The sequence below is a fragment of the Melanerpes formicivorus genome, unplaced genomic scaffold (genome assembly GCF_026170545.1).
Source record: "Melanerpes formicivorus ecotype bairdi unplaced genomic scaffold, bMelFor1.0.p_v2 SCAF_15, whole genome shotgun sequence".
NCBI lineage: Eukaryota > Metazoa > Chordata > Aves > Piciformes > Picidae > Melanerpes > Melanerpes formicivorus.
The window spans coordinates 6,197,060-6,207,740 of NW_027142367.1; the positions used below are offsets into that span (position 1 = coordinate 6,197,060).

The following is a 10,681-nucleotide window of genomic DNA, read 5'->3' on the forward strand; positions in this document are numbered from 1 at the left end:
CTTAGATATTAATATCTGGATGCTTTTCTATTGCAAATATTTGTCAGAAACATGAGTATTGCTGAAAAGGCTGTAACAGTACTTATCTTACTAAAGTTACTAGGGCAGGTAAACCTCACTTTAGTTACTTTCAAGTACAGTCTTTATTTTTTAAAGTTTAAAAGGTATATTTACTTAAACACAGCATTTCCATAACTTAGGCTTATTACTTAAAAAAAACTCTCTTGGTTTAGGGCTTTATCCCCTATTGCCATTAAAATGTATATTTTAATGACAGATTAATAATGAATTTTCATTAATTCAAATTTTGTTCTTAATAATAATGCTGTAGCTAATTTTCAAATAATGAGAACATTACTGGAACACAATTATTCAGATAGAAAAGAACCTCTATGTTAAACAAAGATATCTGTATGAAATAATTGCCCACATCTTTTTGTTACTCCTGCTGCATAAAAGAAGGTCAAAGAAAACATTAAGTACACTGCAAACATTGTATGATTTTGGTCTGACCTGGGAAACATTTGATGCAGTTATAGCTTTATCTGATGTCCTTAGGAAAAATGCACAGGTACCAGTAAAGTCCTGTAAAAAGAACAAAATGCATACAGTTTACAAGAACACATGGGTACAGTAAAAGTAATTTACTTAACAACTTGTCAAGTAAAATAAGTTGATAACAACTTGTGAACAACTTTGTGCTAAAAAGAAACTCTACAATCCTTAATAGTAAAAAAGGTCATGAACTGTTTGTAGAATATTTGAAAATCTGTCCCAATCAAATACTAGTTTTTCTCCATTTCACATAAGGATGTAAAAAGTGTTCTTGGCAGGCCAGTCCAGTATTGCTTCTCTACTAAGAGAATACAGCTAAGGGAGAGCTTGTGAGAGAGGCTGCTTCCTAGGCTCCGTTCTTTTGTATTCCCTGATGACCTGGAACCATTGTATGAGAGCTAGTATATGATATATTCCTCTCTAGTCAGTTTAGTATCCACTTATAGATTTTCCTAGGAGATTGTCTAATGCCTTTCTGAATCTGACAACATAAACTAACTGAAAAAGAAACCCTAAAGATATCCTCAGCTTTCCAATAAATCACTTTCCATTGATACTTAGACCAGAAACGGATCATCTTAGAACTAACATTTATTTCATTTTTTAAAAAGGGAACTTAAAGATTACTAACAACTTCTGATCCAAATACTTCATTAACATCTATTTTCATCTTTTCAATGGGCTGAGGTAATGTAAAAGTTCCAAATCTGTACTGCAGCAAAGTTTATTTTTTAACCTATTAAATCTAATAATACCTATAACAAATTTTAAAAGCCATTCAGTTAGTCCAACTGTCAGAGGAACAAACCTCATTTCTCTCCCAAAATAAGTCAGAATTCTTCAGCTATGTCTTTTCTAAGACAATGTTAATATAAGCTCATTGGGAGGGGGGAAAAAAAGACATCACCAAGCCTTATTCAAAGAAAATTGTATATGGTACATCCAATTCCTCCCAAAAGAGATGGAAAGAATAAAATAACTCAGAAATCTTAATGACTGTTCTAAACACACTCTTGAATAATGCACAGACATTATGTTACATTTTTTCAAGTGACACCCACCACAGTCACCTAATGAATTTTTCAACCATACCTCAGTAGAACCCATGGTAATAAATAACTTCTTCTGAAGCAAACTGTTCGTTGACCCATCTGGCTTCAGTGATGCATTTGAGTTTTGCTAGCAATTAAATTATGAGAGGTTAATAAAATAAAAATTATCACACAAATACCACATTGTATTTGACTATGTGAATTATAACTAAGATCATTCTGACTTATTTACTGATTCTCAGATATAAATCATGAGGTTGGCTTTATCTAGAGAATAAGCTTTGCAAGAATCTCACAATCCCCCCAAAAAGGTTTTATAGCTCTCCATGGAAACAAACTGGGTGTCTCATACAAAATGAGTCATGTGCCTGGTCTGCAGTCATAATGTAATAGTGAGTGGGATTCACAAGCAACACTGTCAGCTAGAGCCTGCCAAAAAGTGCAAAAAAATTTAATTTTCTGTCCATGTCTTTAACCATATGTCATCACTCCGAAAAACTCAACTCTGAGAAGCCTTGTTGGTACTGGTCTCTCTCCACTGAGATGTATCTACAACCTCTTATGTTTGAAGTAACAAAACAGTTTCAGCCTAATGAAGCCCTTCTTCCTACTAATTCTCTGACATACTTTGGAAAATAATCTATTGAAACTTGAAAGAATGTAACAGAAAAATAATGTGGAAGAAGCCTGCAGGTATATTTCTCTCTAGAGTTGAGGAGAGGCCACCCCCTATAACCAAAAATGTTCCTCGCCTGTTAGACTAAATGTGTGGCTCCCTACTTCTATTCCAAATTAGCCTTATCTGAGACTTGATAGGGTGCTTGGTTGCATGGTTTAGTTGATTAGGTGGTGTTGGATGATAGGTTGGACATGATAATCTTGAAGGTCTCTTCCAACCTGTATCCATCATGTACCCAAGCTGGTGGAAAAGAGAGATGAGCAGCACTGAAGAAAGGATCTTTGACAAATCTTGGTAAGAATATGCCTAGTCAGCCAGACCAGCAGTCTTCCCTGGTCAGTATTTTGTCTCCAAGAATGGCTAACAATGGCTCAGAACAGAGCAAACATGTATGACACCACCCCCAGGTAATCTCAAATTCTCCAATATGTTTGAAATCATACTACTGACAGAACAGTGAATTTAATGAGGTCTCTTGACTCATCAGGATGGGGTGAAAGATGCTAGAGATGGCATTCATACTTTCCACTAGAGATATTTATTTTTATGCTATGCTGCTTTTGCAACAAGATGTTCATAAATTCATGATTTAATTATGAAAAAGACCAAAATAAACCAAAATTAATTCCAGAAATGAAAGGTTTCATTCATCTCGAGCTGGGCATATATTTCTGGCTTGGCAGTTAAGGAAAACAATTTCAAGATTTTTAGTTTCATCTTGATTTATGTCAGAGAACAACACATTCATCCCTGAAATGTGCATGCATGGTCCCAGTGAAAGTAAAAACTGATTAAACTGTTTTGACAGCTGAGTGCATTCCGTGCTTTGCAAAGCCTCTAAGCAATTCCCATAACACTCAAAAGTTCTTTTAACTTATCTAGGTTATAATGAATCTGTAATTCGTTCCTGCTCTTAAATAACTATCAAGCATTATTAATCAGCTTTTCTCCCCAACAAATCTCAAATACCACCACATAGTGACTTAGCTCACCCTAAAAAGTCTCCTCAATGGCATAACCTGAAAGGACTGAACAAGGACTTCTGCACTGCAGGAAGCCTGCAGCAGCCATGTTTGCCAAATTCAAGGTCCCCTAGCACCCTCTGATATCACATAGTCACTGAAAGATGAACAAATGATTTTGCTTTTTATGCAAAGGCTTCTCAAAACTGAAAGCAAGAGGAATACATCTTGGGGACCACAATTACCTTATTTCTAGTTAGAGTTTTTCAATCTTAAGATTATTTTCCACAGTATAGTACAGACTTGAACATGAAGCCACCTTAATTTAGAAGGAAAGTTCATCATTTTTTACTCTCTTGAATCTGTGCTTTGTCCATAGTGCAGCTGGTACAGTTTAAAATAGGAGAGGGCAAAACCAGTTCTTACACAGACAGTTCCCCCTTTCCTGTAACACTTGTATTAGCAATCTAGTATTCTATACTCTGAGTGCTGTGAATACTTTGCCTCAATTGTCTTTATAATTTCTGAAATCTGGATTTTTAACATACTCAGTCATTTCTCAATTTTCTTTTGTGAAAACACTATCAAAACATGCCGCATGGGCATTCTCCTGCTTTAATGTAAACCAAGATTGCAGCATGCAAACAACGAGAACCAAGTTGTTTCCTCATTGGCATACACAGCAAAAAACCTCCCTGAAGATTTTCTGAATTTTGGAAAATTTTTTAATGCAACTTTGCTTTTGCAGGAGTACTTACAGAAACATACCTGAAATACATCTTGGTAAAAGAAGAGCAACTTTTTAAGTCCACCAGGGGCAAAGAATTGTTCTATAAGCTGAAACTAAACACAAAATTAGAATTGTAGTTCATTGTGAAGTAGTTTCAAAAGACTGGAAATTTAGGGAATACATATAATAATCATCATCATCATCATAATCATCTTTACCTTGTCATCAGAAATAACGGCCTCCTCCACTTGCTGCTCACTTAAGCCTATCCCATCTGCTAATCTTGAAACCAAGTATCTGTGCCTTTCATCTATCTGAGCTCTTCTCTCCTCTTTGGTGACTTTGGCTTGCTTGGCTAGTTCTTTTCTAATTTCACTGGAAAGTACTATGCTTTTGTTACCAGTTGTCTGAAAAACAAAAAAACAGCCACAAAACCTTGTTATAGAAAGATTCTTTAAGCTGCTTTCATAAACTACTTCAAGCAGAAACATTAAAAATTATATCTAAGGAATGCAGAGAGAAAAGATCAGTAATCATTTACTTCACAGAAGTACTTGATAGGTGTAAAGCAGTATACAACTGCTACAAAGGAAACTTCCAATCAGAAAACTCAGATCAGGACCTCAGAATCAGATGTGGATGAAGGCTAAGGTTGCAATAAAAAATTAGCACTAGAAGGGCTCTAATTCAAATCTCAGCTTTGTGAGTCCAGCTTCAAACAACCTATATATTCATTCTCCAGATATGAGATTGGACCTATCTGTATACTGCCAGCAGTTTAGCATATAGTATCAAGTTACTACCTCAAAGGAAATAAATAAGCCAAATCCACTATAAAACCAGTTACCACTGGAATGAATATACAATTGATGCTAAATATCAACGTATAGAAGTAGCGGCAGAATCACAGAACATCAGCGGTTGGAACGTTCCAGTGTTCTGTCACCCTCCCAGTGAACAAAATTTTCCCTTATGCTCACATAGAACCTCCTGTGCTCAGCTTGCACCCATTGCCCCCTGTCCTGTCATTACACATCACTGAGAAGAGCCTGGCTTCATCCTCCTGACACTCACCCTTCACAATTTATGCGAACAAAGGATTTTTTAAAAGCTTTGTAACAGTAGGAACAAGACTGAAAATAGATACAGTGAATGACATTTTAAAGTTAACAGATAATCTTCTGAAGCTACATGGAAACAAACAAACAAACAAACAAAATTACCAAAAAACTGAACCAACCAACCAAAAGAAACCCAAACTAAAATCCCAGCAACACATATTGCCAGCACAGAAAGTAAATGGCCTGACACTGCCAACGCTTTTGAGTTGGGTCGGTGTTGCTTTTGTTTATAACTAACACAGACTCAGGAACTCAGCACCCTCCAGTATTGGGCCAAACTTTTATCAATGAAGACTTCAAGAATAATCTGTAGAGGGGAAAAAAATTAACAGACAAAAGGTAGCTGAGTCACCACCTATTTTAGCAGGAAAACACTTGCCGGAAGAACAGTAGTCAAAGGTGATCCTGTGACAGCAGATACTAGCTCGGTACTCCTTGTTTTCAGGTCCCCTCCATGTCTATGATGCTTACCTTCTGGTTCTAGTTAAAAAAAGTGACAAGTTTTAATTATTCAGGTATAGCACAACAAATGCATTTATGAGACCTGCAGTATTGTATCTTAGTTTCTGCTGGATGAACACTTCTAAGGCTGGGGAAAAGGAGGCATGAAAGGAACAGTAGGAAAACCTGTGCCTCAGCAGAAATCCTAAGAATCCATTAGGAGGAAAAGATGTCTTATAATGGCTTTTATCTAAAGTTCAATTTCAAACAATCCCTACTGATGGCAGTAGAAGTAAGGGAAAACAATTTAAGGTACTAGCTTGAAGGAACCAATTCTGCACAAAATAGAGACTCTGAAATATTGTAATTTTTCACACTTGCTATCGTCAGACAGTTATTCCTCTTCTGTTACTTCTTCATCTAAATTCTGATTGTCAGTCTGCTGCATTTCTAACAAACTTGTTACTTGCAGAGACTTGCAAGACAGCTTGAGCACACAGAATATCTGAAGAATAAAGCTTAGTAATATTTGCAATAAAGCCAGGGCACATATCAGAGTGTGGAACTATCTTCTGTTGATTTTTTAAGCCTCCTTAAGAGCTTTAGAGGCCCTTGAAGTTATTAAATAAAACATTTATTGCATGCCTTTGTTTTTCCTAGAAATTAGGATTTGAATATTTTAAAATCATTTAAGTAACAAATATGAGTATTTATGTTTCCCTCATGCAATAATTTACCTCTAGCCAGTCACCATTTCTCACACGTACACACACAAAAAATTCATTACAAAACATTCCTAAAATATTGCTTTCCCTTTCCTTAACAGAAATAGTTTTAGAGAGCTTCAAAAGGATCATTATTTGAAAGTACTGGACAAGACTATTTGTAATTGCTGCAGCTTGCTTTTTGTTCAAGAAAAATTAAACATTTTATTTTTCAGAAAATTGTACTTAGGTCCCATCCTTGTCAGCAAATAGGATCCCCAGTGGAGCATGTGGTAGTGCTCAAGCACTAAGCTTTAAACTACTATTTAATCTAGTCTAAATAAATGATGAGATTGTGACTAAAATTAATATTCTAATAGCACAAGATTTCCTTATAAATTTTCTTGCAGATTGTGTCTCTTTTCCCCTGATTGTAATGTATTATTCACAGAATCATAAAAAGGCTGATACTGGAAAGGAATTCTGGAGGTCCTGCTCAAGCGGGGCCACAGAAAGATAGTTTCTCAAGACCATGTCCATATGATTTTTTAATGTCTCCAAGGATGGAGATTCCACAACCCCACTGGGCAAACCATGCCAGTGCTTGATCACCTTTAGAGTGAAAAAGTGTTTCCTCATGTTCAGACAGAATCTCCTGTGTTTCAGTTTGTGCTCATTACCTCTGCTCTTTCTATTCATAGAATTATAGAATCAATAAGGTTGGAAAAGATCTCAGAGATTATCAAGTCCAACCTATCACCCAACACCTCATGACTAACTAAACAATGGCTTCAAGTGCCACATCCAATACCTTTCTGAACACCTCCAGGGATGGCAACTACACCACCTCCCTGGGCAGCACATTCCAATGACAAATGACTCTTTCTGTGAAGAACTTTCTCCTCACCTCGAGCCTAAACTTCCCCTGGTGCAGCTTGAGACTGTGTCCTCTTGTTCTGGTGCTGGTTGTCTGGGAGAAGAGACCAACCCCCACCTGGCTACAATCTCCCTTCAGGTAGTTACAGACAACAATAAGGTCTCCCTTGAGCCTCCTCTTCTCCAGGCTAAAAAATCCCAGCTCCCTCAGCCTCTCCTCACAGGGCTTGTGCTGAAGACCTCTCACCAGCCTTGTTGCCCTTCTCTGGAGATGTTCAAGTGTCTCAATATCCTGCTTAAATTGAGAGGTCCAGAACTGGACACAGTTCTCAAGGTGTATTCATCATCTTTACAGGTCTTCAATGGACAATCTTCACTATGTCCCAGTCTCCCTTGCTCTGGGGAGCCCTGGAACTGGACACAGTGCTCCAAGGAAAGCCTCACCAGAGGGGACCCTGCAACCAGCATCAGAACAAGAGGACACAGTCTCAAGCTGCGCCAGAGGAAGTTTAGGCTCCAGGTGAGGAGAAAGTTCTTCACAGAAAGAGTTGTTGGCCATTGGAATGGACTGCCCAGGGAGGTAGTGGAGTCACCATCCCTGGAGGTGTTCATAAAGGGATTGGATGTGGCACTTGGTGCCATGGTTTTGTAGTCATGAGGTGTTGGTGACAGGTTAGACTTGATGATCTCTGAGGTCTTTTCCAACTTTATTGATTCTATGATTCTATAATTCTATGACTCCCTCCTTGATCTACTGGCAACACTCCTCACCCAGCCCATGGTATCATTAACCTTCTTTGCCACAAAAGCCCATTGGTAGTTCATGTTCAATTTGATGTAAAGCAGGCCCCTCAGGTCCTTTCCTGCCAAGCTGCTTTCCAGCTGGTTAGAGCCCAGCATGTCCTGGGACCTAGGTTTGTTCCTCCCCAGGTGCAGGAATTTACAATTCCCTGTGTTGAACTGCATGAAGTTCCTGTCAGCCCAACTCCCCAGAATCTTGAGATCCCTCTGGATGGCAGCACAACCTCCTGGTGTATTGGCTATCCCTCCTAGTTTTGCATCATCAGCAACCTTGCTAAGGGTACACCCTGCCCCATCATCCAGATTATTAATGAAGATGTTAACCAGAACTGGACCCAGTACTGACCTCTAGAGTACACAACTACCTACTGGCCTCCAACTGGACTTTGTGATGCTGATCACTACCCTCTGGACTTGTCTGTTCAGAAAGTTTTCAAGCTGTCTCACCATCCACTTAGCTAGTCCACACTTCATTCGGTTCTCTAAGAGGATTTTACTGAAGAGGAAATTAAAATTGTAACTGTTCAGCAGTGGTAATATGTGATCCAGGAACAATTTGGCATGGAAAGCAAGAATGAACAACTGCAGAAAGGGTTAAGCTGGATGGAAGCAGGAATGCCAGAATGACAGAACAACTCCTCCTAAAGGAGTGCAGTTTCCCTTGATGATAAGAAACATCCACAGCCTTGTCTTGTAGCAATCCTAGAACGTGAGGCTCAGGATCTACCTCTGGGCATCAGATCTGCAGGTTGGACTCAAGGCTAGGTCACGAGGCTCCATGAAATACTTGATGAACTCGGAGCTGGTGCAAGTGTATAAAGAACCACCTTATGAAGTATTTGTGCAGACTTCTCATAGAACCAGTTATGGCAGTCAGACCATCTAATGTATTGTTCATTATTTTATTATTTTTACATTTTGGCACAAATGTTTAATTTGCCTCAAGGGGCACAATTAAAAAAATCTAAACAGGAGAATGTCAAAAGCTTTACTGAAGAAAAGACAGATCATATCCACTGCACTTCCCTCACCTACCTAGCAATAATTTCATTGCAAAAGGTTGGTCAAACATTTCTTCCCTTGGTGAATTCATGCTGACTATTCCAAATCACCTTTTTGACATTCATGTGCCTGGAAACAGTATCCAGGATTAGCTGCTCCATCACCTTCCAGGGGACTGAGATTAGACTGATTATTTCATAGTTCTCTGGGTTCTCCTTCTTGGAGAAACAAGTGATATTATCTTTCCTCCAGGCCTCAGGCATCTCTCCCAGTTGCCATGAACATTCAAAGATTATTGAACATGGCCTCACGATGCCTTTTCTCTCCACGCTCTTGGATGCATCCCATCAGGGCCCATGGATTTACATATGCTCACTTTGCTTTTATATTCCCTTACTTTGTGAAAAAAGTTCATCTTAGAGAATACTGAAGCAAAGTGGGCATACATAAATGCATGGAACGTGATGGGATGCACTCAAAAGTACAGAGAAAGGGACAGCTAATGTCATTGTGAGGCCATGTTCAACAACCTTGGAACTAATCATTCAATCAATTATCACTGTTAATATATTCTGGACAAGAGATAGCATGCTATATGCCATACTATAGGCTATTACTCATTTTAATTCCACAAAAATTATTCTAATCATGTTACTATGATTGAACACTAGGAAATTTGCTAAGGGATCAGAGTTGCACGTACCCACTCAGTATACATACATACGTTATAAACTTAAACACTCTATTTAATAATTGTTTTCCCATTTTGTTTCTGGATTTTTTTTCCATACAAAGGCAACAGGAAGTACTTACAATCTCTTACCTTTGTTTATAGCAATGAGAGGTGGGCAAAGCTCAACGTCAGGTTTGGAAGAAGGCTGTGCTGCTCTCAGTTGTTCTGATTCCTGCTGTGCAGCGTGACCACAACATGAATTAGGGTCAACTCTTCCCCCTAACTCAGTTTCATGTCCCTCAGACTCCTCCATCACTCCACCACAGAAAAATCAACCTAAACCAATAATAAAGAAAAACACCACACAACAGAACATTGTAACAATCAATTACACCTTCATTATTTTTATCCCTGTTACAGCACCAATATGATAGACTAGCAAGGAAAATAAAAGAAAATTAAAGTACTTTTATCTTCTAATTTAAAATGAGAAAATCTAAGCAGCTCCTCTAAGGCTACCTGTTACCAAAACTTTAATTCTAATTCCATAACTGTCACTTCTCTCCAATCAGACTGCAGCAGGAGGCAACTGACACGCTGAGGGACAGGTTAAGCTTCTTACATGACAGCTGCAGGTCCTCTTGCAGCTAGCAGTACTTACCCAGTACTGGGTACAGAGTGCTGGCTGAGGCACTTGCTTAATCTTATGCAGGTTGTTAAGCATGCAGTCTGCCTGGGCACTTGGAGCTGCTGGCAGCTGCTATAGCAACCCCTACACAAACCCAGCTAACAACCCACTCCTCAGGAGGCACCTGTTTGTCCAGATTTCTCACCGTATCCACCAACAAAGTGCTAATTTCATAACTACTTTCTTTTTAAATGCACCACAGTTTTCCCTTACATATAAATTAAATTCTCAGCACTTCTGAAGCACAGAGCCAGGGACACACTGCCCTCCTCAACACAGCCTCTCTCAACACAGCAGCAATCTGGATTCTGGGCAACACATGAAGAGACACAACTAAGACAATGATCAAAATGTGGACTTTCCCTTTTCTTCTGCTGGGCAAAGCCACTTCCAATAG

At 38.6% G+C, this 10,681-nt stretch overlaps 1 protein-coding gene across 1 annotated transcript in view; it reads right to left on the minus strand.

Moving 5' to 3' along the window:
* Positions 1-9,909, minus strand: part of LOC137445627 (dynein axonemal heavy chain 5-like) — a 169,128-nt gene extending 159,219 nt beyond the window's left edge. Inside the window, exons 1-6 of the mRNA XM_068147494.1 lie at positions 9,747-9,909; positions 5,479-5,579; positions 4,197-4,385; positions 4,017-4,091; positions 1,648-1,734; positions 514-585 (exon numbers count right to left, since the gene is read on the minus strand). Of these exons, the coding sequence (XP_068003595.1) occupies positions 514-585; positions 1,648-1,734; positions 4,017-4,091; positions 4,197-4,385; positions 5,479-5,579; positions 9,747-9,909 (687 nt within the window). The remainder of the gene's footprint in view (positions 1-513; positions 586-1,647; positions 1,735-4,016; positions 4,092-4,196; positions 4,386-5,478; positions 5,580-9,746) is intronic.
* Between the last annotated feature and the right edge of the window lie 772 nt (positions 9,910-10,681).